Genomic DNA, 25661 nt, shown 5'->3' on the forward strand with positions numbered 1-25661 from the left:
GCGAGTTTGTGGGTTAGTGTGAGAGTGTTTGAGTGAGCGTGAGAGTTTGCGAGCGAGTGTGAGAGTTTGCGAGCGAGTGTGAGAGTTTGTGGGTTAGTGTGAGAGTTTGTGAGCGAGTGTGAGAGTTTATGGGTTAGTGTGAGAGTGTTTGAGTGAGTGTCAGAGTTTGTGAGCGAGTGTGAGAGTTTGTCAGTGAGTGTGAGAGTTTCTGAGTGAGTGTCAGAGTTTGTGAGCGAGTGTGCGAGTTTGCGAGCGAGTGTGAGAGTTTGTGAGTGAGTGTGAGAGTTTGTGAGCGAGTGTGAGAGTTTATGGGTTAGTGTGAGAGTGTTTGAGTGAGTGTGAGAGTTTGTGAGCGAGTGTGAGAGTTTATGGGTTAGTGTGAGAGTTTCTGAGTGAGTGTCAGAGTTTGTGAGCGAGTGTGAGAGTTTATGGGTTAGTGTGAGAGTGTTTGAGTGAGTGTGAGAGTTTGTGAGCGAGTGTGAGAGTTTGTCAGTGAGTGTGAGAGTTTCTGAGTGAGTGTCAGAGTTTGTGAGCGAGTGTGAGAGTTTGTGGGTTAGTGTGAGAGTGTTTGAGTGAGCGTGAGAGTTTGCGAGCGAGTGTGAGAGTTTGCGAGCGAGTGTGAGAGTTTGTGGGTTAGTGTAGAGTTTGTGAGCGAGTGTGAGAGTTTATGGGTTAGTGTGAGAGTGTTTAAGTGAGTGTCAGAGTTTGTGAGCGAGTGTGAGAGTTTATGGGTTAGTGTGAGAGTGTTTGAGTGAGTGTGAGAGTTTGTGAGCGAGTGTGAGAGTTTGTCAGTGAGTGTGAGAGTTTGTGAGCGAGCGTGAGAGTTTGTGAGTGAGTGTGAGAGTTTGGGAGCGAGGGTGAGAGTTTATGGGTTAGTGTGAGAGTGTTTGAGTGAGTGTGAGAGTTTGTGAGCAAGTGTGAGAGTTTGTCAGTGAGTGTGAGAGTTTCTGAGTGAGTGTCAGAGTTTGTGAGCGAGTGTGAGAGTTTATGGGTTAGTGTGAGAGTGTTTGAGTGCGTGTGAGAGTTTGTGAGCGAGTGTGAGAGTTTATGGGTTAGTGTGAGAGTGTTTGAGTGAGTGTGAGAGTTTGTGAGCGAGTGTGAGAGTTTGTGAGCGAGTGTGAGAGTTTATGGGTTAGTGTGAGAGTGTTTGAGTGAGTGTGAGAGTTTGTGAGCGAGTGTGAGAGTTTGTGAGCGAGTGTGAGAGTTTGTGAGTGAGTGTGAGAGTTTATGGGTTAGTGTGAGAGTGTTTGAGTGAGTGTGAGAGTTTGTGAGCGAGTGTGAGAGTTTGTCAGTGAGTGTGAGAGTTTGTGAGCGAGTGTGAGAGTTTATGGGTTAGTGTGAGAGTGTTTGAGTGAGTGTGAGAGTTTGTGAGCGAGTGTGAGAGTTTGTGAGCGAGTGTGAGAGTTTGTGAGCGAGTGTGAGAGTTTATGGGTTAGTGTGAGAGTGTTTGAGTGAGTGTGAGAGTTTATGAGCGAGTGTGAGAGTTTGTCAGTGAGTGTGAGAATTTCTGAGTGAGTGTGAGAGTTTGTGAGCGAGTGTGAGAGTTTGTGGGTTAGTGTGAGAGTTTGTGAGCGAGTGTGAGAGTTTATGGGTTAGTGTGAGAGTGTTTGAGTGAGTGTCAGAGTTTGCGAGCGAGTGTGAGAGTTTGTCAGTGAGTGTGAGAGTTTCTGAGTGAGTGTGAGAGTTTCTGAGTGAGTGTGAGAGTTTGCGAGCGAGTGTGAGAGTTTGTGAGTGAGTGTGCGAGCTTGTGGGTTAGTGTGAGAGTTTGTGAGCGAGTGTGAGAGTTTATGGGTTAGTGTGAGAGTGTTTGAGTGAGTGTGAGAGTTTGTGAGCGAGTGTGAGAGTTTATGGGTTAGTGTGAGAGTGTTTGAGTGAGTGTGAGAGTTTGTGAGCGAGGGTGAGAGTTTATGGGTTAGTGTGAGAGTGTTTGAGTGAGTGTGAGAGTTTGTGAGCGAGTGTGAGAGTTTGTCAGTGAGTGTGAGAGTTTCTGAGTGAGTGTCAGAGTTTGTGAGCGAGTGTGAGAGTTTGTGGGTTAGTGTGAGAGTTTCTGAGTGAGTGTGAGAGTTTGCGAGCGAGTGTGAGAGTTTGTGAGTGAGTGTGCGAGCTTGTGGGTTAGTGTGAGAGTTTGTGAGCGAGTGTGAGAGTTTATGGGTTAGTGTGAGAGTGTTTGAGTGAGTGTGAGAGTTTGTGAGCGAGTGTGAGAGTTTATGGGTTAGTGTGAGAGTGTTTGAGTGAGTGTGAGAGTTTGTGAGCGAGTGTGAGAGTTTGTCAGTGAGTGTGAGAGTTTCTGAGTGAGTGTCAGAGTTTGCGAGCGAGTGTGAGAGTTTGTGGGTTAGTGTGAGAGTTTCTGAGTGAGTGTGAGAGTTTGTGAGCGAGTGTGCGAGTTTGTGAGCGAGTGTGAGAGTTTCTGAGTGAGTGTGAGAGTTTGTGGGTTAGTGGGAGAGTGTTTGAGTGAGTGTGACAGTTTGTCAGTGAGCGTGAGATTTTGCGAGCGAGTGTGAGAGTTTGTCAGTGAGTGTGAGAGTTTGCGAGCGAGTGTGAGAGTTTGCGAGCGAGTGTGAGAGTTTGTGGGTTAGTGGGAGAGTGTTTGAGTGAGTGTGACAGTTTGTCGGTGAGCGTGAGAGTTTGTGAGCGAGTGTGAGAGTTTGCGAGCGAGTGTGAGAGTTTGCGAGCGAGTGTGAGAGTTTGCGAGCGAGTGTGAGAGTTTGCGAGCGAGGGTGAGAGTTTGCGAGCGAGTGTGAGAGTTTGCGAGCGAGTGTGAGAGTTTGCGAGCGAGTGTGAGAGTTTGCGAGCGAGGGTGAGAGTTTGCGAGCGAGTGTGAGAGTTTGTGAGCGAGTGTGAGAGTTTGCGAGCGAGTGTGAGAGTTTGCGAGCGAGTGTGAGAGTTTGCGAGCGAGTGTGAGAGTTTGCGAGCGAGTGTGAGAGTTTGCGAGCGAGTGTGAGAGTTTGCGAGCGAGTGTGAGAGTTTGCGAGCGAGGGTGAGAGTTTGCGAGCGAGTGTGAGAGTTTGCGAGCGAGTGTGAGAGTTTGTGGGTTAGTGTGAGAGTTTGCGAGCGAGTGTGAGAGTTTGCGAGCGAGTGTGAGAGTTTGCGAGCGAGTGTGCGAGTTTGGAGCGAGTGTGAGAGTTTGCGAGCGAGGGTGAGAGTTTGCGAGCGCGTGTGCGTGTTTGCGAGCGAGTGTGAGAGTTTGCGAGCGAGGGTGAGAGTTTGGAGCGAGTGTGAGAGTTTGCGAGCGAGGGTGAGAGTTTGCGAGCGAGGGTGAGAGTTTGCGAGCGAGGGTGAGAGTTTGCGAGCGAGTGTGAGAGTTTGCGAGCGAGTGTGAGAGTTTGCGAGCGAGTGTGAGAGTTTGCGAGCGAGTGTGAGAGTTTGCGAGCGAGTGTGAGAGTTTGCGAGCGAGGGTGAGAGTTTGCGAGCGAGGGTGAGAGTTTGCGAGCGAGGGTGAGAGTTTGCGAGCGAGGGTGAGAGTTTGCGAGCGAGTGTGAGAGTTTGCGAGCGAGGGTGAGAGTTTGCGAGCGAGAGTGAGAGTTTGCGAGCGAGGGTGAGAGTTTGCGAGCGAGGGTGAGAGTTTGCGAGCGAGTGTGAGAGTTTGCGAGCGAGTGTGAGAGTTTGCGAGCGAGGGTGAGAGTTTGCGAGCGAGTGTGAGAGTTTGCGAGCGAGTGTGAGAGTTTGCGAGCGAGGGTGAGAGTTTGCGAGCGAGTGTGAGAGTTTGCGAGCGAGGGTGAGAGTTTGCGAGCGAGGGTGAGAGTTTGCGAGCGAGGGTGAGAGTTTGCGAGCGAGTGTGAGAGTTTGCGAGCGAGTGTGAGAGTTTGCGAGCGAGTGTGAGAGTTTGCGAGCGAGTGTGAGAGTTTGCGAGCGAGTGTGAGAGTTTGCGAGCGAGGGTGAGAGTTTGCGAGCGAGGGTGAGAGTTTGCGAGCGAGGGTGAGAGTTTGCGAGCGAGGGTGAGAGTTTGCGAGCGAGGGTGAGAGTTTGCGAGCGAGGGTGAGAGTTTGCGAGCGAGTGTGAGAGTTTGCGAGCGAGGGTGAGAGTTTGCGAGCGAGGGTGAGAGTTTGCGAGCGAGGGTGAGAGTTTGCGAGCGAGGGTGAGAGTTTGCGAGCGAGTGTGAGAGTTTGCGAGCGAGTGTGAGAGTTTGCGAGCGAGTGTGAGAGTTTGCGAGCGAGGGTGAGAGTTTGCGAGCGAGGGTGAGAGTTTGCGAGCGAGTGTGAGAGTTTGTGGGTTAGTGTGAGAGTTTGCGAGCGAGTGTCAGAGTTTGCGAGCGAGTGTGAGAGTTTATGGGTTAGTGTGAGAGTGTTTGAGTGAGTGTGAGAGTTTGTGAGCGAGTGTGAGAGTTTGTCAGTGAGTGTGAGAGTTTCTGAGTGAGTGTCAGAGTTTGCGAGCGAGTGTGAGAGTTTGTGGGTTAGTGTGAGAGTTTCTGAGTGAGTGTGAGAGTTTGTGAGCGAGTGTGCGAGTTTGTGAGCGAGTGTGAGAGTTTCTGAGTGAGTGTGAGAGTTTGTGGGTTAGTGGGAGAGTGTTTGAGTGAGTGTGACAGTTTGTCAGTGAGCGTGAGATTTTGCGAGCGAGTGTGAGAGTTTGTCAGTGAGTGTGAGAGTTTGCGAGCGAGTGTGAGAGTTTGCGAGCGAGTGTGAGAGTTTGTGGGTTAGTGGGAGAGTGTTTGAGTGAGTGTGACAGTTTGTCGGTGAGCGTGAGAGTTTGTGAGCGAGTGTGAGAGTTTGCGAGCGAGTGTGAGAGTTTGCGAGCGAGTGTGAGAGTTTGCGAGCGAGGGTGAGAGTTTGCGAGCGAGTGTGAGAGTTTGCGAGCGAGGGTGAGAGTTTGCGAGCGAGTGTGAGAGTTTGCGAGCGAGTGTGAGAGTTTGCGAGCGAGGGTGAGAGTTTGTGGGTTAGTGTGAGAGTTTGCGAGCGAGTGTGAGAGTTTGCGAGCGAGTGTGAGAGTTTGCGAGCGAGTGTGCGAGTTTGGAGCGAGTGTGAGAGTTTGCGAGCGAGGGTGAGAGTTTGCGAGCGCGTGTGCGTGTTTGCGAGCGAGTGTGAGAGTTTGCGAGCGAGGGTGAGAGTTTGGAGCGAGTGTGAGAGTTTGCGAGCGAGGGTGAGAGTTTGCGAGCGAGGGTGAGAGTTTGCGAGCGAGGGTGAGAGTTTGTGAGCGAGTGTGCGTGTTTGTGGGTTAGTGTGAGAGTTTCTGAGTGAGTGTGCGAGTTCGCGAGTGAGTGTGTGAGTTTGTCAGTGAGTGTGTGAGTTTGTCAGTGAGTGTGAGAGTTTGTGAGCGAGTGTGAGAGTTTGTGAGCGAGTGTGAGAGTTTGTGAGTGAGTGTGAGAGTTTGTGAATGAGTGTGCAAGTTTGTGGGTTAGTGTGAGAGTGTTTGAGTGAGTGTGAGAGTTTGCGAGCGAGTGTGAGAGTTTGTGAGTGAGTGTGCGAGCTTGTGGGTTAGTGTGAGAGTTTGTGAGCGAGTGTGAGAGTTTATGGGTTAGTGTGAGAGTGTTTGAGTGAGTGTGAGAGTTTGTGAGCGAGTGTGAGAGTTTGTCAGTGAGTGTGAGAGTTTCTGAGTGAGTGTCAGAGTTTCTGAGTGAGTGTGAGAGTTTGTGAGCGAGTGTGAGAGTTTGTCAGTGAGTGTGAGAGTTTCTGAGTGAGTGTCAGAGTTTGTGAGCGAGTGTGAGAGTTTCTGAGTGAGTGTGAGAGTTTATGGGTTAGTGTGAGAGTGTTTGAGTGAGTGTGAGAGTTTGTGAGCGAGTGTGAGAGTTTGTGAGCGAGTGTGAGAGTTTGTGAGTGAGTGTGAGAGTTTGTGAATGAGTGTGCAAGTTTGTGGGTTAGTGTGAGAGTGTTTGAGTGAGCGTGAGAGTTTGCGAGCGAGTGTGAGAGTTTGAGAGCGAGTGTGAGAGTTTGTGGGTTAGTGTGAGAGTTTGTGAGCGAGTGTGAGAGTTTATGGGTTAGTGTGAGAGTGTTTGAGTGAGTGTGAGAGTTTGTGAGCGAATGTGAGAGTTTGTGAGCGAGTGTGAGAGTTTGTGAGTGAGTGTGAGAGTTTGTGAATGAGTGTGCGAGTTTGTGGGTTAGTGTGAGAGTGTTTGAGTGAGCGTGAGAGTTTGCGAGCGAGTGTGAGAGTTTGCGAGCGAGTGTGAGAGTTTGTGGGTTAGTGTGAGAGTTTGTGAGCGAGTGTGAGAGTTTATGGGTTAGTGTGAGAGTGTTTGAGTGAGTGTCAGAGTTTGTGAGCGAGTGTGAGAGTTTGTCAGTGAGTGTGAGAGTTTCTGAGTGAGTGTCAGAGTTTGTGAGCGAGTGTGCGAGTTTGCGAGCGAGTGTGAGAGTTTGTGAGTGAGTGTGAGAGTTTGTGAGCGAGTGTGAGAGTTTATGGGTTAGTGTGAGAGTGTTTGAGTGAGTGTGAGAGTTTGTGAGCGAGTGTGAGAGTTTATGGGTTAGTGTGAGAGTTTCTGAGTGAGTGTCAGAGTTTGTGAGCGAGTGTGAGAGTTTATGGGTTAGTGTGAGAGTGTTTGAGTGAGTGTGAGAGTTTGTGAGCGAGTGTGAGAGTTTGTCAGTGAGTGTGAGAGTTTCTGAGTGAGTGTCAGAGTTTGTGAGCGAGTGTGAGAGTTTGTGGGTTAGTGTGAGAGTGTTTGAGTGAGCGTGAGAGTTTGCGAGCGAGTGTGAGAGTTTGCGAGCGAGTGTGAGAGTTTGTGGGTTAGTGTAGAGTTTGTGAGCGAGTGTGAGAGTTTATGGGTTAGTGTGAGAGTGTTTAAGTGAGTGTCAGAGTTTGTGAGCGAGTGTGAGAGTTTATGGGTTAGTGTGAGAGTGTTTGAGTGAGTGTGAGAGTTTGTGAGCGAGTGTGAGAGTTTGTCAGTGAGTGTGAGAGTTTGTGAGCGAGGGTGAGAGTTTGTGAGTGAGTGTGAGAGTTTGGGAGCGAGGGTGAGAGTTTATGGGTTAGTGTGAGAGTGTTTGAGTGAGTGTGAGAGTTTGTGAGCAAGTGTGAGAGTTTGTCAGTGAGTGTGAGAGTTTCTGAGTGAGTGTCAGAGTTTGTGAGCGAGTGTGAGAGTTTATGGGTTAGTGTGAGAGTGTTTGAGTGAGTGTGAGAGTTTGTGAGCGAGTGTGAGAGTTTATGGGTTAGTGTGAGAGTGTTTGAGTGAGTGTGAGAGTTTGTGAGCGAGTGTGAGAGTTTGTGAGCGAGTGTGAGAGTTTATGGGTTAGTGTGAGAGTGTTTGAGTGAGTGTGAGAGTTTGTGAGCGAGTGTGAGAGTTTGTGAGCGAGTGTGAGAGTTTGTGAGTGAGTGTGAGAGTTTATGGGTTAGTGTGAGAGTGTTTGAGTGAGTGTGAGAGTTTGTGAGCGAGTGTGAGAGTTTGTCAGTGAGTGTGAGAGTTTGTGAGCGAGTGTGAGAGTTTATGGGTTAGTGTGAGAGTGTTTGAGTGAGTGTGAGAGTTTGTGAGCGAGTGTGAGAGTTTGTGAGCGAGTGTGAGAGTTTGTGAGCGAGTGTGAGAGTTTATGGGTTAGTGTGAGAGTGTTTGAGTGAGTGTGAGAGTTTGTGAGCGAGTGTGAGAGTTTGTCAGTGAGTGTGAGAATTTCTGAGTGAGTGTGAGAGTTTGTGAGCGAGTGTGAGAGTTTGTGGGTTAGTGTGAGAGTTTGTGAGCGAGTGTGAGAGTTTATGGGTTAGTGTGAGAGTGTTTGAGTGAGTGTCAGAGTTTGCGAGCGAGTGTGAGAGTTTGTCAGTGAGTGTGAGAGTTTCTGAGTGAGTGTGAGAGTTTCTGAGTGAGTGTGAGAGTTTGCGAGCGAGTGTGAGAGTTTGTGAGTGAGTGTGCGAGCTTGTGGGTTAGTGTGAGAGTTTGTGAGCGAGTGTGAGAGTTTATGGGTTAGTGTGAGAGTGTTTGAGTGAGTGTGAGAGTTTGTGAGCGAGTGTGAGAGTTTATGGGTTAGTGTGAGAGTGTTTGAGTGAGTGTGAGAGTTTGTGAGCGAGGGTGAGAGTTTATGGGTTAGTGTGAGAGTGTTTGAGTGAGTGTGAGAGTTTGTGAGCGAGTGTGAGAGTTTGTCAGTGAGTGTGAGAGTTTCTGAGTGAGTGTCAGAGTTTGTGAGCGAGTGTGAGAGTTTGTGGGTTAGTGTGAGAGTTTCTGAGTGAGTGTGAGAGTTTGCGAGCGAGTGTGAGAGTTTGTGAGTGAGTGTGCGAGCTTGTGGGTTAGTGTGAGAGTTTGTGAGCGAGTGTGAGAGTTTATGGGTTAGTGTGAGAGTGTTTGAGTGAGTGTGAGAGTTTGTGAGCGAGTGTGAGAGTTTATGGGTTAGTGTGAGAGTGTTTGAGTGAGTGTGAGAGTTTGTGAGCGAGTGTGAGAGTTTGTCAGTGAGTGTGAGAGTTTCTGAGTGAGTGTCAGAGTTTGCGAGCGAGTGTGAGAGTTTGTGGGTTAGTGTGAGAGTTTCTGAGTGAGTGTGAGAGTTTGTGAGCGAGTGTGCGAGTTTGTGAGCGAGTGTGAGAGTTTCTGAGTGAGTGTGAGAGTTTGTGGGTTAGTGGGAGAGTGTTTGAGTGAGTGTGACAGTTTGTCAGTGAGCGTGAGATTTTGCGAGCGAGTGTGAGAGTTTGTCAGTGAGTGTGAGAGTTTGCGAGCGAGTGTGAGAGTTTGCGAGCGAGTGTGAGAGTTTGTGGGTTAGTGGGAGAGTGTTTGAGTGAGTGTGACAGTTTGTCGGTGAGCGTGAGAGTTTGTGAGCGAGTGTGAGAGTTTGCGAGCGAGTGTGAGAGTTTGCGAGCGAGTGTGAGAGTTTGCGAGCGAGGGTGAGAGTTTGCGAGCGAGTGTGAGAGTTTGCGAGCGAGTGTGAGAGTTTGCGAGCGAGGGTGAGAGTTTGCGAGCGAGTGTGAGAGTTTGCGAGCGAGTGTGAGAGTTTGCGAGCGAGTGTGAGAGTTTGCGAGCGAGTGTGAGAGTTTGCGAGCGAGTGTGAGAGTTTGCGAGCGAGTGTGAGAGTTTGCGAGCGAGTGTGAGAGTTTGCGAGCGAGTGTGAGAGTTTGCGAGCGAGTGTGAGAGTTTGCGAGCGAGGGTGAGAGTTTGCGAGCGAGTGTGAGAGTTTGCGAGCGAGTGTGAGAGTTTGTGGGTTAGTGTGAGAGTTTGCGAGCGAGTGTGAGAGTTTGCGAGCGAGTGTGAGAGTTTGCGAGCGAGTGTGCGAGTTTGGAGCGAGTGTGAGAGTTTGCGAGCGAGGGTGAGAGTTTGCGAGCGCGTGTGCGTGTTTGCGAGCGAGTGTGAGAGTTTGCGAGCGAGGGTGAGAGTTTGGAGCGAGTGTGAGAGTTTGCGAGCGAGGGTGAGAGTTTGCGAGCGAGGGTGAGAGTTTGCGAGCGAGGGTGAGAGTTTGCGAGCGAGTGTGAGAGTTTGCGAGCGAGTGTGAGAGTTTGCGAGCGAGTGTGAGAGTTTGCGAGCGAGGGTGAGAGTTTGCGAGCGAGGGTGAGAGTTTGCGAGCGAGGGTGAGAGTTTGCGAGCGAGGGTGAGAGTTTGCGAGCGAGGGTGAGAGTTTGCGAGCGAGGGTGAGAGTTTGCGAGCGAGGGTGAGAGTTTGCGAGCGAGTGTGAGAGTTTGCGAGCGAGGGTGAGAGTTTGCGAGCGAGTGTGAGAGTTTGCGAGCGAGTGTGAGAGTTTGCGAGCGAGGGTGAGAGTTTGCGAGCGAGGGTGAGAGTTTGCGAGCGAGGGTGAGAGTTTGCGAGCGAGGGTGAGAGTTTGCGAGCGAGTGTGAGAGTTTGCGAGCGAGTGTGAGAGTTTGCGAGCGAGGGTGAGAGTTTGCGAGCGAGGGTGAGAGTTTGCGAGCGAGGGTGAGAGTTTGCGAGCGAGGGTGAGAGTTTGCGAGCGAGGGTGAGAGTTTGCGAGCGAGGGTGAGAGTTTGCGAGCGAGGGTGAGAGTTTGCGAGCGAGGGTGAGAGTTTGCGAGCGAGTGTGAGAGTTTGCGAGCGAGTGTGAGAGTTTGCGAGCGAGGGTGAGAGTTTGCGAGCGAGGGTGAGAGTTTGCGAGCGAGTGTGAGAGTTTGTGGGTTAGTGTGAGAGTTTGCGAGCGAGTGTCAGAGTTTGCGAGCGAGTGTGAGAGTTTATGGGTTAGTGTGAGAGTGTTTGAGTGAGTGTGAGAGTTTGTGAGCGAGTGTGAGAGTTTGTCAGTGAGTGTGAGAGTTTCTGAGTGAGTGTCAGAGTTTGCGAGCGAGTGTGAGAGTTTGTGGGTTAGTGTGAGAGTTTCTGAGTGAGTGTGAGAGTTTGTGAGCGAGTGTGCGAGTTTGTGAGCGAGTGTGAGAGTTTCTGAGTGAGTGTGAGAGTTTGTGGGTTAGTGGGAGAGTGTTTGAGTGAGTGTGACAGTTTGTCAGTGAGCGTGAGATTTTGCGAGCGAGTGTGAGAGTTTGTCAGTGAGTGTGAGAGTTTGCGAGCGAGTGTGAGAGTTTGCGAGCGAGTGTGAGAGTTTGTGGGTTAGTGGGAGAGTGTTTGAGTGAGTGTGACAGTTTGTCGGTGAGCGTGAGAGTTTGTGAGCGAGTGTGAGAGTTTGCGAGCGAGTGTGAGAGTTTGCGAGCGAGTGTGAGAGTTTGCGAGCGAGTGTGAGAGTTTGCGAGCGAGGGTGAGAGTTTGCGAGCGAGTGTGAGAGTTTGCGAGCGAGGGTGAGAGTTTGCGAGCGAGTGTGAGAGTTTGCGAGCGAGTGTGAGAGTTTGCGAGCGAGTGTGAGAGTTTGTGAGCGAGTGTGAGAGTTTGCGAGCGAGTGTGAGAGTTTGCGAGCGAGTGTGAGAGTTTGCGAGCGAGGGTGAGAGTTTGTGGGTTAGTGTGAGAGTTTGCGAGCGAGTGTGAGAGTTTGCGAGCGAGTGTGAGAGTTTGCGAGCGAGTGTGCGAGTTTGGAGCGAGTGTGAGAGTTTGCGAGCGAGGGTGAGAGTTTGCGAGCGCGTGTGCGTGTTTGCGAGCGAGTGTGAGAGTTTGCGAGCGAGGGTGAGAGTTTGGAGCGAGTGTGAGAGTTTGCGAGCGAGGGTGAGAGTTTGCGAGCGAGTGTGAGAGTTTGCGAGCGAGTGTGAGAGTTTGCGAGCGAGGGTGAGAGTTTGCGAGCGAGGGTGAGAGTTTGCGAGCGAGGGTGAGAGTTTGCGAGCGAGGGTGAGAGTTTGCGAGCGAGTGTGAGAGTTTGCGAGCGAGTGTGAGAGTTTGCGAGCGAGGGTGAGAGTTTGCGAGCGAGTGTGAGAGTTTGCGAGCGAGGGTGAGAGTTTGCGAGCGAGGGTGAGAGTTTGCGAGCGAGTGTGAGAGTTTGCGAGCGAGTGTGAGAGTTTGCGAGCGAGGGTGAGAGTTTGCGAGCGAGTGTGAGAGTTTGCGAGCGAGGGTGAGAGTTTGCGAGCGAGGATGAGAGTTTGCGAGCGAGGGTGAGAGTTTGCGAGCGAGGGTGAGAGTTTGCGAGCGAGGGTGAGAGTTTGCGAGCGAGGGTGAGAGTTTGCGAGCGAGTGTGAGAGTTTGCGAGCGAGTGTGAGAGTTTGCGAGCGAGGGTGAGAGTTTGCGAGCGAGGGTGAGAGTTTGCGAGCGAGGGTGAGAGTTTGCGAGCGAGTGTGAGAGTTTGTGGGTTAGTGTGAGAGTTTGCGAGCGAGTGTGAGAGTTTGCGAGCGAGTGTGAGAGTTTGTGGGTTAGTGGGAGAGTGTTTGAGTGAGTATGACAGTTTGTGAGCGAGTGTGAGAGTTTGCGAGCGAGTGTGAGAGTTTGCGAGCGAGTGTGAGAGTTTGCGAGCGAGTGTGAGAGTTTGCGAGCGAGGGTGAGAGTTTGCGAGCGAGTGTGAGAGTTTGCGAGCGAGTGTGAGAGTTTGCGAGCGAGGGTGAGAGTTTGCGAGCGAGGGTGAGAGTTTGCGAGCGAGGGTGAGAGTTTGCGAGCGAATGTGAGAGTTTGCGAGCGAGGGTGAGAGTTTGCGAGCGAGGGTGAGAGTTTGCGAGCGAGTGTGAGAGTTTGCGAGCGAGGGTGAGAGTTTGCGAGCGAGTGTGAGAGTTTGCGAGCGAGGGTGAGAGTTTGCGAGCGAGGGTGAGAGTTTGCGAGCGAGGGTGAGAGTTTGCGAGCGAGTGTGAGAGTTTGTGGGTTAGTGTGAGAGTTTGCGAGCGAGTGTGAGAGTTTGCGAGCGAGTGTGAGAGTTTGCGAGCGAGGGTGAGAGTTTGCGAGCGAGGGTTTGTGAGACTGGATGGTTGTCGGGAAAGGGGAGAATGGGCGGGGAGGGGGGAGGAAGGGTGGGGAACCATCCGCTGATCTGAAGCTTCCGAGGTTCGATCCTCCTCGCTCGCGGCGAGCCCTCTTGCCCCTTGGCCTGTCCCTCTTCACTCCGTCTGCTCTCCTCCTTTCCCAGGAGAACTGGTCAGGCAGTTGGAGGAGAAGGAGGCCCTGGTTTCACAACTGACCCGAGGAAAACTCTCCTACACGCAGCTAATCGAAGACCTGAAAAGGCAGCTTGAGGAAGAATTGAAGGTAAGCGAGATCTGTGAGGGGTCAGGCTTCAGCTGGGGCTGAATGGGCCTCCTCCTGTTCCTGTGTAACAGGCTCGAGGGGCTGAATGGGCCTCCTCCTGTTCCTGTGTAACAGGCTCGAGGGGCTGAATGGTCCTCCTCCTGTTCCTGTGTCACAGGCTCGAGGAGGGGGCTGAATGGGCCTCCTCCTGTTCCTGTGTAACAGACTCGAGGAGGGGGGGCTGAATGGGCCTCCTCCTGTTCCTGTGTAACAGGCTCGAGGAGGGGGGGCTGAATGGGCCTCCTCCTGTTCCTGTGTAACAGACTCGAGGAGAGGGGGCTGAATGGGCCTCCTCCTGTTCCTGTGTAACAGACTCGAGGAGGGGGGGCTGAATGGGCCTCCTCCTGTTCCTGTGTAACAGACTCGAGGAGGGGGGGCTGAATGGGCCTCCTCCTGTTCCTGTGTAACAGACTCGAGGAGAGGGGGCTGAATGGGCCTCCTCCTGTTCCTGTGTAACAGACTCGAGGGGCTGAATGGGCCTCCTCCTGTTCCCGTGTAACAGGCTCGAGAAAGAGGGGCCGAATGGGATGCAGACTTGGATGAGGAACTCTGGCTGGGCGCGAGGTCCTGTTTGTGACCCCCCCCCCCGCCCCCCCAAGCCCGAGATCCCTGTCATACCAAAGACAGACGACTTCAATCCATGGATACACCAAGACTGGATTCTCATCAGCCTTCTTAACCATCTCTCTCACTCCCTCTCTCTCTCTCTCCCTCTCTCTGTACCTCCTCTCATTCTCCTTCTCTCTCACTCACTTTATTCCCACTCTCCCTCTCTCTTTCCTCTCCATCTACTCTTGTGCCTCTCGTTTTGCCTCTTTCTTTCCCTCTCTCTCACTTCCTCTCTCCCACTCCCCTCTCTCACTCTCCCTCTCTCTCACCCTCACTCTCCCACTCCCCCCCTCTCTCTTACTCCCTCTTTCTCTCACTCTCCCCCTGTCTCTTCCTCGCTGCCCCTCTCTCTCACTCTCACTTCCCCCCTCTCTCTCACTCCTCCTCTCTCTCCCTCCCTCTCTCACTCTCCCCTCTCTCTCTCTCCCCCTCTCTCCCGCACCCCCCTCTCTCTCTCTCACTCTCCCTCTCCCTCACTGACTCTCCCTCTCTCTCACTCCCTCCATCTCTCCCTCTCTCTCACTCCCTCTCTCTCTTCCCCTCTCTCTCTCTCGTTCTCTCTCTCACTCCCCCTCTTTCTCTCTCACCCTCTCTCTCTTCCTCTTTCTCTCTCTCACTCTCGCTCTCTCTCTCTCTCCCTCTCTCGCTCATTCCCCCTCTCTCTCACTCCCCCTCTCTCTCACTCCCTCTCTCTCTCTCTCTCACTCCCCCTCTCTCTCACTCCCCCTCTCTCTCACTCCCCCTCCCTCTCACTCCCCCTCTCTCTCATTCCCTCTCTCTCTCTCACTCCCCCTCTCTCTCACTCCCTCTCTCTCACTGCCTCTCTCTCACTCCCCCTCTCTCTCTCACACTCCCCCTTCTGTCTCTCCCTCTCTCTCTCCCTCTCTCTCTCTCTTCCCCTCTCTCTCTCTCACTCCCTCTCTCCCACTCCCCCTCTCTCTTACTCCCTCTTTCTCTCACTCTCCCCCGTCTCTTTCTCACTGCCCCCCTCTCTCTCTCACTTCCCCTCACTCTCTCTCTCTCACTCCCCCTCTCCCTCACTCCCCCTCACTCTCACTCCCTCCCTCTCTCTCTCCCTCCCCTCTCTCCTTACCCAGGCCAAGAATGCGTTGGCCCACGCCTTGCAGTCCGCCCGCCACGACTCGGACCTCCTGCGCGAGCAGTACGAGGAGGAGCAAGAGGCCAAGGGCGAGTTGCAGAGGGCCCTCTCCAAGGCCAACTCCGAGGTGGCGACCTGGAGGACCAAATACGAGACCGACGCCATTCAACGGACAGAGGAGTTGGAGGACGCCAAGTATGTACCCGGGGCGGGGGCGGGGGTGGGGGGGGCGGTGGTGGGGGTAGTGAGGCCCCATCCAGAGGACTGGTGCTGGGTTGGCCCGTGGAGGCCACGTCGATAAGCGGACTGGCGAGGGGACGGAGGCGAGGCCCAGGCTTCATTCGTGGCCTAGCGCCGAGTAGGCCGGAGGAAGGCCCGGCCGTTCGCGAGGTGGGGGTGGGGGTGGGCTCCCCGGGCCCAGCACTTTGGGTGGGCCCCCACACCCACCCCCACCCCCACCCCCCCCCCCCACCCCCCCCACCCCCCCCATTGCCTGAGTGGAAAAAGTATCATCATTCTCGGATCAAAGGCCCCCTTTACAATTTATCCTCTGGCGGGATGCGGCCGGCGTTAGCCGAGGCCCGTCGCGAATTTTCCCCCGGAGGAGGTGGTGGGCGAGTCGCCATTTTGACCCCGCGATGGTGTAGGTACACCCAGTGTGCTGTTAGGGAGGGAGTTCCCGGGACTCTGACCCAGCCGCAGCGAAGGAGCGGCCGATATATTCCCCAGTCGGGAGGGGGAGTGGCTCGGAGGGGAACCTCCCGGTGGTGGGGGGGGGGCGTCCGCTGCCCCCCCTCGTCCTTCTAGACGGTAACGGCCGTGGGTTTGGGAGGTGCTGTCCAAGGTTCCTCGGCGAGTTAGGGTGAGTTGCTCTCCGCAGGATTCCCGGCCTCTGACCTGCTCTGGGAGCCGCAGTGTTTATATGGCTGGGTCCAGTTCAGTTTCAGATCGATGGTAACCCCCAGGATGTGGGGGATTCAGCGATGGTAGGGGCTGGTTTAGCACAGTGGGCTAAATAGCTGGCTTGTAATGCAAAACAAGACCAGCAGCGCGGGTTCAATTCCCGTACCGGCCTCCCCGAACAGGTGCCGGATTGTGGTGACCAGGGGCTTTTCACGGTAACTTCATTCGAAGCCTACTTGTGACAATAAGCGATTATTATTATTAATGTTATTGAAACTCAGAGGGTGAGGATACAGCATTCATGGCATTATCTATGGATTGGATGGGCCTCCTCCTGTTCCTGTGTAACAGGCTCGAGGAGGAGGGGGCCTGAATGGGCCTCCTCCTGTTCCTGTGTAACAGACTCGAGGAGGAGGCTGAATGGGACCCCTCCTGTTCCTGTGTAACAGACTCGAGGAGCTGAATGGGCCTCCTCTTGTACCTGTGTAACAGACTCGAGGAGGAGGGGCTGAATGGGCCTCCTCCTGTTCCTGTGTAACAGACTCGAGGGGCTGAATGGGACCCCTCCTGTTCCTGTGTAACAGACTCGAGGAGCTGAATGGGCCTCCTGTACCTGTGTAACAGACTCGATGAGGGGGCTGAATGGGCCTCCTCCTGTTCCTGTGTAACAGACTCGAGGAGGGGGGGGCTGAATGGGCCTCCTCCAGTTCCTGTGTAACAGACTCGAGGGGCTGAATGGGCCCTCCTCCTGTTCCTGTGTAACAGACTCGAGGAGCTGAATGGGCCTCCTCCTGTACCTGTGGAACAGACTCGAGGAGGAGGGGCTGAATGGGCCTCCTCCTGTTCCTGTGTAACAGACTCGAGGGGCTGAATGGGACCCCTCCTGTTCCTGTGTAACAGACTCGAGGAGCTGAATGGGCCTCCTGTACCTGTGTAACAGACTCGATGAGGGGGCTGAATGGGCCTCCTCCTGTTCCTGTGTAACAGACTCGAGGAGGGGGAGCTGAATGGGCCTCCTCCTGTTCCTGTGTAACAGGCTCGAGGAGGGGGAGCTGAATGGGCCTCCTCCTGTTCCTGTGTAACAGGCTCGAGGAGGGGGAGCTGAATGGGCCTCCTCCTGTACCTGTGTAACAGACTCGATGAGGGGGCTGAATGGGCCTCCTCCTGTTCCTGTGTAACAGACCCGAGGAGGGGGGGCTGAATGGGCCCCCTCCTGTTCCTGTGTAACAGACTCGAGGAGGGGGCTGAATGGGCCTCCTCCTGTTCCTGTGTAACAGGCTCGAGGAGCTGAATGGGCCACCTCCTGTTCCTGTGTAACAGACTCGAGGAGCTGAATGGGCCTCCTCCTGTTCCTCTGTAACAGACTCGAGGAAATGAAATGAAAATTGCTTATTGTCACAAGTAGGCTTCAAATGAAGTTACTGTGAAAAGCCCCTAGTCGCCACATTCCAGCACCTGTTCGGGGAGGCTGTTACAGGAATCGAACCTGCTGTTGGCCTGCCTTGGTCTGCTTTCAAAGCCAGTGATTTAGCCCTGTGCTGAGGGGGCTGAATGGGCCTCCTCCTGTTCCTGTGTACAGGCTCGAGGGGCTGAATGAGCCTCCTCCTGTTCCTGTGTAACAGACTCGAGGAGGGGGGGCTGAATGGGCCTCCTCCTGTTCCTGTGTACAGGCTCGAGGGGCTGAATGGGCCTCCTCCTGTTCCTGTGTAACAGACTTGAGGGGCTGAATGGGCCTCCTCCTGTTCCTGTGTACAGGCTCGAGGAGAAGGGGCTGAATGGGCTTCCTCCTGTTCCTGTGTACAGGCTCGAGGAGAAGGGGCTGAATGGGCCTCCTCCTGTTCCTGTGTAACAGACTCGAGGAGGAGGGGCTGAATGGTCCTCCTCCTGTTCCTGTGTAACAGACTAGAGGACGGGGCACAGAATGGGCCCCATCCTGTTCCTGTGTAACAGACTCGAGGAGGGGGCTGAATGGGCCTCCTCCTGTTCCTGTGTAACAGACTTGAGGGGCTGAATGGGCCTCCTCCTGTTCCTGTGTAACAGACTTGAGGGGCTGAATGGGCCTCCTCCTGTTCCTGTGTACAGGCTCGAGGAGAAGGGGCTGAATGGGCTTCCTCCTGTTCCTGTGTACAGGCTCGAGGAGAAGGGGCTGAATGGGCCTCCTCCTGTTCCTGTGTAACAGACTCGAGGAGGAGGGGCTGAATGGTCCTCCTCCTGTTCCTGTGTAACAGACTAGAGGACGGGGCACAGAATGGGCCCCATCCTGTTCCTGTGTAACAGACTCGAGGAGGGGGCTGAATGGGCCTCCTCCTGTTCCTGTGTAACAGACTCGAGGAGGGGGGGCTGAATGGGCCTCCTCCTGTTCCTGTGTAGCAGACTCGAGGAGGAGGGGCTGAATGGGTCTCCTCCTGTTCCTGTGTAACAGACTCGAGGAGGGGGGGCTGAATGGGCCTCCTCCTGTTCCTGTGTAACAGACTCGAGGAGGGGGGGCTGAATGGGCCTCCTCCTGTTCCTGTGTAGCAGACTCGAGGAGGAGGGGCTGAATGGGTCTCCTCCTGTTCCTGTGTAACAGACTCGAGGAGGGGGGGCTGAATGGGCCTCCTCCTGTTCCTGTGTAACAGACTCGAGGAGGGGGGGCTGAATGGGCCTCCTCCTGTTCCTGTGTAACAGAGATACAGTGCAGAAGGAGTCCATTCGGCCCATCGAGTCTGCACCGACCCACTTAAGCCCTCACTTCCCCCCTATCCCCGTAACCCCAAGACCCCTCCTAACCTTTTTTGGATACTAAGGGCAATTTATCACGGCCAATCTACCTAACCTGCACGTCTTTGGACTGTGGGAGGAAACCGGAGCACCCGGAGGAAACCCACGCAGACACGGGGAGGATGTGCAGACTCCGCACAGACAGTGACCCAGCGGGGAATCGAACCTGGGACCCTGGTGCTGTGAAGCCACAGTGCCAACCACTGTGCTACCGTGCTGTACGGACATTACGATGACGTTACCTGCAGACATTCCTCCAGACTGTCAGATCTTTTGTTCTTTTTAATATTGAGTTACGATATGTTTAAGACGAACAGAAGATTTTGCAGTTTGGGGGATTAGCGCCTGGCCTGAAGATAATCCGCACCCGCTTGCCAACATCTCGGGAACTGAAAGCGTAGGGCAGGATCCCAAACCCGGACGAGGGGGGGCAGCAGACACACGGGTGGGGGGGGGGGGGAAATGACCCCTCCACGTCACTCACCACCCCGACTGGGGGGATATACCGGCCGTTCCTTCGCTGCGGCTGGGCCGGAACCCCGGGACGCCCTCCCCAACAGCACGGTGGGTGCACCTACACCACGCCGGGCCGCAGCGGGTCCAAGATGGCGGCTCACCCACCGCCCCCTTCTGACGGGCGACGGGGGACGGGCGGCAAAATGCGAGCCCGACCGGGTTTCGATTCAAAGCGTTATTTACTCACACATTCAAACCCGAGCGTGTCCGCAGCGGTTTCACAATGGCGGCTCAACAACCAGTCAGGGTTGGGCGGTAAGTGGCACGGTGGTTTACCTCCCCCCCCCCCCTCCCCCTTTGCGGACAGGAAGAAGTTGGCACAGAGGCTCCAGGAGGCAGAGGAGCAGGTTGAAGCCGTCAACGCCAAGTGCTCCTCATTAGAGAAGACCAAACACCGACTGCAGAACGAGATCGAGGACCTGATGATCGACGTGGAGCGGTCGAACGCCGCGGCGGCCGTGCTCGACAAGAAGCAGCGTAACTTTGACAAGGTAAGTCGCACCTTACAGTACAGGAGGGGGCGGGGGGGGGGGGGTCCTACTATTGGGTCCCTCATGATAGTTTGCGCCCGTGCTTTCAAAAGCCCTCCTTTTTGACTGTAATCTTCAGCCCTCGTCCTCTAGAACCCAACGAGCAACCCTCTCAAAATGACCACTTGGATCAGCTAGTTGCCATTGCACTCTAACTGTCCACAAACCCGGCCACTCGGCCCATCGAGTCTGCTCCGCCATTCAATCATGGCTGATATTTTCTCATCCCCATTCTCCTGCCTTCTCCCCATAACCCCTGATCCCCTCATTGATCAAGAACCTATCTATCTCGGTCTTAGAGACACTCAGTGATTTGGCCTCCACAGCCTTCTGGGGCAAAGAGTTCCACAGATTCACCACCCTCTGGCTGAAGAAATCCCTCCTCATCTCTGTTGTAAAGGATCGTCCCTTTAGTCTGAGATGGTGTCCTCTGCTTCTAGTTTTTCCTACAAGTGGAAACATCCTCTCCACGTCCACTCTATCCAGGCCTCGCCGTATCCTGTAAGTTTCAATAAGATCCCCCCTCATCCTTCTAAACTCCCAACGAGTACAGACCCAGAGTCCTCAACCGTTCCTCATACGACAAGCTCTTCATTCCGGGGATCGTTCGTGTGAACCTCCTCTGGACCCTTTCCAAGGCCAGCACATCCTTCCTGAGATACGGGGCCCAAAACTGCTCACAATACTCCAAATGGAGTCTGACCAGAGCCTTATACAGCCTCAGAAGTACATCCCTGGTCTTGTATTCTAGCCCTCTCGACATGAATGCTAACATTGCATTTGCCTTCCTAACTGTCGACTAAACCTGCACGTTAACCTTAAGAGAATCGTGAACAAGGACTCCCAAGTCCCTTTGTGCCTCTGATTTCCTGAGCATCTCCCCATTTAGATAATGGTCTATGCCTCCATTGAACTCTAGTTCTCCACAAATTGACATGTTTGCCATTACGCTCTAGGTGACCCGTGGATTTTGCGATTCACCTTTGCTCTTTAGCTGCTCCCCAAGAGGTGGCGACGTTGTGCTTTAGTCACTGGACTAGTATGCCAGAGACCCAGGGTAATGATCCGGGGACCCCAGTGTTCAATTCCCACCACTGCAGATGGTGAAATTCGCCTTCAATTAAAAATCTAGAATTAAACGTCCAATGATAATGATAGCCAATAAATGCTGGCCCAGCCAGTGACGCCCACATCCCGTGAACAAATACCATTCGACCTACAGATTAGCATTTTATCATTAGTTGTGAGGCGACCCTAGGATTTTACAATTTACCATTAATCTCTAAGTGACCCTAAAATCAACAATTGTCTCCAAGTGACTCCCAGCATATTTCTATTTACCATTAGTCTCTAGATGACCCTCGAATACTTTTGTTCTGTCCCCATTTGGGTCCTGCGTCGTCGCCCCCCCCGCCCCCCCCCCCCCCCCCCCCGCCCCCCCCCTCTCGACTCTCAAAGGAACCCACTCCATTCTAATAGATTCCACCTGCAGTTCTCCGAGACTTCCTACATTCTGGAGCCCAGAGTTGGCCACACTGCCCACTTCTACGAATCCAGTCGCGCTCCTGTTAAACTTTAACCCACAACTTGTGCCCACCCGCACCGACCTGTCTATATCCACCCCCCCCCCCCCCCCACCCCGCCGCAGGTCCTGGCAGAGTGGAAGCAGAAATACGAGGAGTCGCAGACGGAGTTGGAGGCGGCTCAGAAGGACGCTCGCTCACTCAGCACCGAGCTCTTCAAGCTAAAGAATGCTTACGAGGAAGCCCTGGACCACCTCGAGACCCTGAGGAGGGAGAACAAGATTCTGCAAGGTAGGACATCGGATGTGGCGTTTTTATCGGCAGCACAGTAGGGATAGGCCTGAGGCCTGTAAAGTAGGCCTGAGGCCTTGGAATAGATCCGGGGGCTTGAAGCCTGTTGTTTGACCAAAAGCATAAGGAATAAACTCGAGGCCTGAGGCCTGCTGAGTATAGACACAAGGCCTGAAGCCTGTGGAGAAGGCCCAAAGCCAAATAGGGCAGCACAGTGGTTAGCACATTTGCTTCACAGCGCCAGGGTCCCGGGTTCGATTCCCCGCTGGGTCACTGGTCACTGTCTGTGCGGAGTCTGCACGTTCTCCCCGTGTCTGCGTGGGTTTCCTCCGGGAGCTCCGGTTTCCTCCCACAGTCCAAAGACGTGCAGGTTAGGTGGATTGGCCATACGGAATTGCCCTTAGTGACCAAAAAGGTTAGGTGGGGTTATTGGGTTACGAGAGTAGGATGGAAGTGAGGGCTTAAGTTGCTTGGTGCCGAGTCGATGGGCCGAATGGCCGCCTTCTGCACTGTATGTTCTATGTTCATTGAAAACGAAGATTCTTTTCATTTACCATTGCTCTCTCGCTGACCCCAAGATGGCCGTCAGTCTGGAGCTGTCTCCCGGACTTTTCTTTTTAACCATTAACCACTCGGGTCACCCTGAGATCACGGGTTTCCAGTCGCCCCAACTAGGGCTGGGTTTAGCTTCGTGGGCTAGACAGTAATGCAAAACAAGGCCAGCAGCGCGGGTTCAATTCCCGGACCAGCCTCCCCGAACAGGCGCCGGAACGTGGCGACTAGGGGCTTTGAACAGTAACGTCATACTTGTGACAAGAAAAGATTGTTCTTCCTATTATTTGCCATTAGTCTCGAGATGACCCTCAGATCAGCATGTCTGCCATTAGACTCTAGTTGACCCCTGGACTTTCCTTATTGCCAAATGGTGACTCAAAACAGGTCCAAAAGAACTGAGGGAATAGTAGCAGCGGCACCTAGATGGACAATGAAGGGCAATTTGGGATTCATTTCATGTCGCACATCCAGTTCCTCATCTTAAACCTTGATTTCATTTGCGATCCAAATTAAGATTGATCTCTGACTTACAAACCTTCAAAGCTGGACCATCCACAACTCCCTGGTGTAGAGAATTGTAAAGATTCACAATATCTTCAGTGAGGAAATACTTCCTCATCCACGTCCAAAATGGCCGACCGCTTAGCCTGAGATTGTGCGCCCTCCTCTCCATCCCGTGCGTTGGACTTCCTGCCCAACAGGGAACAAGATCTGTGCCCATCCTGTGAAGCCCAGAAGGTCGTCTAGAAATCAAGGAGGTCGCTTCTAAGTACTGACCCTCTGACAGTGCGGCACTCCCTCAGTACTGACCCCCTGACAGTGCGGCACTCCCTCAGTACTGACCCTCTGACAGTGCGGCGCTCCCTCAGTACTGACCCCCTGACAGTGCGGCGCTCCCTCAGTACTGACCCTCTGACAGTGCGGCACTCCCTCAGTACTGACCCTCTGACAGTGCGGCACTCCCTCAGTACTGACCCTCTGACAGTGCAGCACTCCCTCAGTACTGACCCTCTGACAGTGCGGCACTCCCTCAGTACTGACCCACTGACAGTGCGGCGCTCCCTCAGTCCTGACCCTCTGACAGTGCGGCGCTCACTCAGTACTGATCCTCCGTCAGTGCGGCGCTCCCTCAGTACTGACCCACTGACAGTGCGGCACTCCCTCAGTTCTGACCCTCTGACAGTGCGGCACTCCCTCAGTACTGACCCTCTGACAGTGCGGCGCTCCCTCAGTACTGACCCTCTGACAGTGCGGCGCTCCCTCAGTACTGACCCTCTGACAGTGCGGCACTCCCTCAGTACTGACCCTCTGACAGTGCGGCACTCCCTCAGTACTGACCCTCTGACAGTGCGGCGCTCCCTCAGTACTGACCCTCTGACAGTGCGGCGCTCCCTCAGTACTGACCCTCTGACAGTGCGGCGCTCCCTCAGTACTGACCCTCTGACAGTGCGGCGCTCCCTCAGTACTGACCCTCTGACAGTGCGGCGCTCCCTCAGTACTGACCCTCTGACAGTGCGGTACGGTACTCCCTCAGTACTGACCCTCTGAAAGTGCGGCACTCCCTCAGTACTGACCCTCTGACAGTGCAGCACTCCCTCAGTACTGACCCTCTGACAGTGCAGTACTCCCTCAGTACTGACCCTCAGACAGTGCGGCACTCCCTCAGTACTGACCCTCTGACAGTGCGGCACTCCCTCAGTACTGACCCTCTGACAGTGCGGCGCTACCTCAGTACTGACCCTCTGACAGTGCGGCACTCCCTCAGTACTGACCCTCTGACAGTGCGGCACTCCCTCAGTACTGACCCTCTGACAGTGTGGCACTCCCTCAGTACTGACCGTCTGACAGTGCGGCGCTCCCTCAGTGCTGACCCTCTGACAGTGCGGCACTCCCTCAGTACTGACCCTCTGACAGTGCGGCACTCCCTCAGTACCGACCCTCTGACAGTGCGGCACTCCCTCAGTACTGACCCTCTGACAGTGCGGCACTCCCTCAGTACGGACCCTCTGACAGTGCGACACTCCCTCAGTACTGACCCTCTGACAGTGCGGCACTCCCTCAGTACTGATCCTCTGACAGTGCGGCACTCCCTCAGTACTGACCCTCTGACAGTGCGGCACTCCCTCAGTACTGACCCTCTGACAGTGCGGCACTCCCTCAGTACTGACCCTCGGACAGTGCAGCACTCCCTCAGTACTGACCCTCTGACAGTGTGGCACTCCCTCAGTACTGACCCTCTGACAGTGCGGCACTCCCTCAGTACTGACCCTCTGACAGTGCGGGGCTCCCTCAGTACTGACCCTCTGACAGTGCGGCACTCCCTCAGTACTGACCCTCTGACAGTGCTGCACTCCCTCAGTACTGACCCTCTGACAGTGCGGCACTCCCTCAGTACTGACCCTCTGACAGTTCAGCACTCCCTCAGTACTGACCCTCTGACAGTGCGGCACTCCCACAGTACTGACCCTCTGACAGTGCGGCACTCCCTCAGTACTGACCCTCTGACAGTGCGGCACTCCCTCAATACTGACCCTCTGACAGTGCGGCACTCCCTCAGTACTGACCCTCTGACAGTGCGGTGCTCCCTCAGTACTGACCCTCTGACAGAGCGGCACTCCCTCAGTACTGACCCTCTGACAGTGCGGCACTCCCTCAGTACTGACACTCTGACAGTGCGGCGCTCCCTCAGTACTGACCCTCTGACAGTGCAGCACTCCCTCAGTACTGACCCTCTGACAGTGCGGCACTCCCTCAGTACTGACCCTCTGACAGTGCGGCACTCCCTCAGTACTGACCCTCTGACAGTGCGGCACTCCCTCAGTACTGACCCTCTGACAGTGCGGCACTCCCACAGTACTGACCCTCTGACAGTGCGGCACTCCCTCAGTACTGACCCTCTGACAGTGCGGCACTCCCTCAGTACTGACCCTCTGACAGAGCAGCACTCCCTCAGTACTGACCCTCTGACAGTGCGGCACTCCCTCAGTACTGACCCTCTGACAGTGCAGCACTCCCTCAGTACTGACCCTCTGACAGTGCGGCACTCCCTCAGTACTGACCTTCTGACAGTGCAGCACTCCCTCAGTACTGACCCTCTGACAGTGCGGCGCTCCCTCAGTACTGACCCTCTGACAGTGCGGCTCTCCCTCAGTACTGACCCTCTGACAGAGCAGCACTCCCTCAGTACTGACCCTCCGACAGTGCGTCACTCCCTCAGTACTGACCCTCATCCTGTGTCTTCTGTGTCACTGACCGAGCTAACCTGCTGTCGTTCCTAACAGAGGAGATTTCGGATTTGACGGAACAATTGGGTGAAGGCGGGAAGAGCATACACGAGCTGGAAAAGATCAGAAAACAGTTGGAACAGGAGAAGCAGGATCTACAGACGGCCCTGGAAGAGGCCGAGGTATGTCAGTCCCCCCCGGGACACCGTGCGCCCCAGTCTCAGAATCCCAAAGGCACCTGGTTCCAAATGGGCCTAGTGTTGAGGCTTAAGCCTGTGTGTTTGTGAGGAAGTGTAGAGGCAGCTTTACTCTGTATCTAACCCCGTGCTGTACCTGTCCTGGGAGTGTTTGATGGGGACAGTGTCGAGGGAGCTTTACTCTGGATCTAACCCCGTGCTGTACCTGTCCTGGGAGTGTTTGATGGGGACAGTGTGGAGGGAGCTTTACTCTGTATCTAACTCCGTGCTGTACCTGTCCTGGGAGTGTTTGATGGGGACAGTGTAGAGGGAGCTTTACTCTGTATCTAACCCCGTGCTGTACCTGTCCTGGGAGTGTTTGATGGGGACAGTGTAGAGGGAGCTTTACTCTGTATCTAACCCCGTGCTGTACCTGTCCTGGGAGTGTTTGATGGGGACAGTGTAGAGGGAGCTTAACTCTGTATCTAACCCCGTGCTGTACCTGTCCTGGGAGTGTTTGATAGGGACAGTGTAGAGGGAGCTTTACTCTGTATCGTACCCCGTGCTGTACCTGTCCTGGGAGTGTTTGATGGGGACAGTGTAGAGGGAGCGTACTCTGTATCTAACCCCGTGCTGTACCTGTCCTGGGAGTGTTTGATGGGGACAGTGTAGAGGGAGCTTTACTCTGTATCTAACCCCGTGCTGTACCTGTCCTGGGAGTGTTTGATGGGGACAGTGTCGAGGGAGCTTTACTCTGGATCTAACCCCGTGCTGTACCTGTCCTGGGAGTGTTTGATGGGGACAGTGTGGAGGGAGCTTTACTCTGTATCTATCTCCGTGCTGTACCTGTCCTGGGAGTGTTTCATGGGGACAGTGTAGAGGGAGCTTTACTCTGTATCTAACCCCGTGCTGTACCTGTCCTGGGAGTGTTTGATGGGGACAGTGTAGAGGGAGCTTTACTCTGTATCTAACCCCGTGCTGTACCTGTCCTGGGAGTGTTTGATGGGGACAGTGTAGAGGGAGCTTTACTCTGTATCTAACCCTGTGCTGTACCTGTCCTGGGAGTGTTTGAT

At 54.2% G+C, this 25661-nt stretch overlaps 1 protein-coding gene across 1 annotated transcript in view; it reads left to right on the forward strand.

Annotated features, from left to right (window-relative positions):
• The window catches only part of LOC140422575 (myosin-6-like), a 232384-nt gene that overhangs the window by 184735 nt on the left and 21988 nt on the right, over positions 1-25661 (forward strand). Inside the window, 5 exon segments of the mRNA XM_072507581.1 lie at positions 12245-12363; positions 14109-14305; positions 18597-18780; positions 20468-20633; positions 24470-24594. Coding sequence (XP_072363682.1) covers positions 12245-12363; positions 14109-14305; positions 18597-18780; positions 20468-20633; positions 24470-24594 — 791 coding nt within the window.

This window comes from Scyliorhinus torazame, chromosome 5 (genome assembly GCF_047496885.1).
Source record: "Scyliorhinus torazame isolate Kashiwa2021f chromosome 5, sScyTor2.1, whole genome shotgun sequence".
In the NCBI taxonomy this organism is placed as follows: domain Eukaryota; kingdom Metazoa; phylum Chordata; class Chondrichthyes; order Carcharhiniformes; family Scyliorhinidae; genus Scyliorhinus; species Scyliorhinus torazame.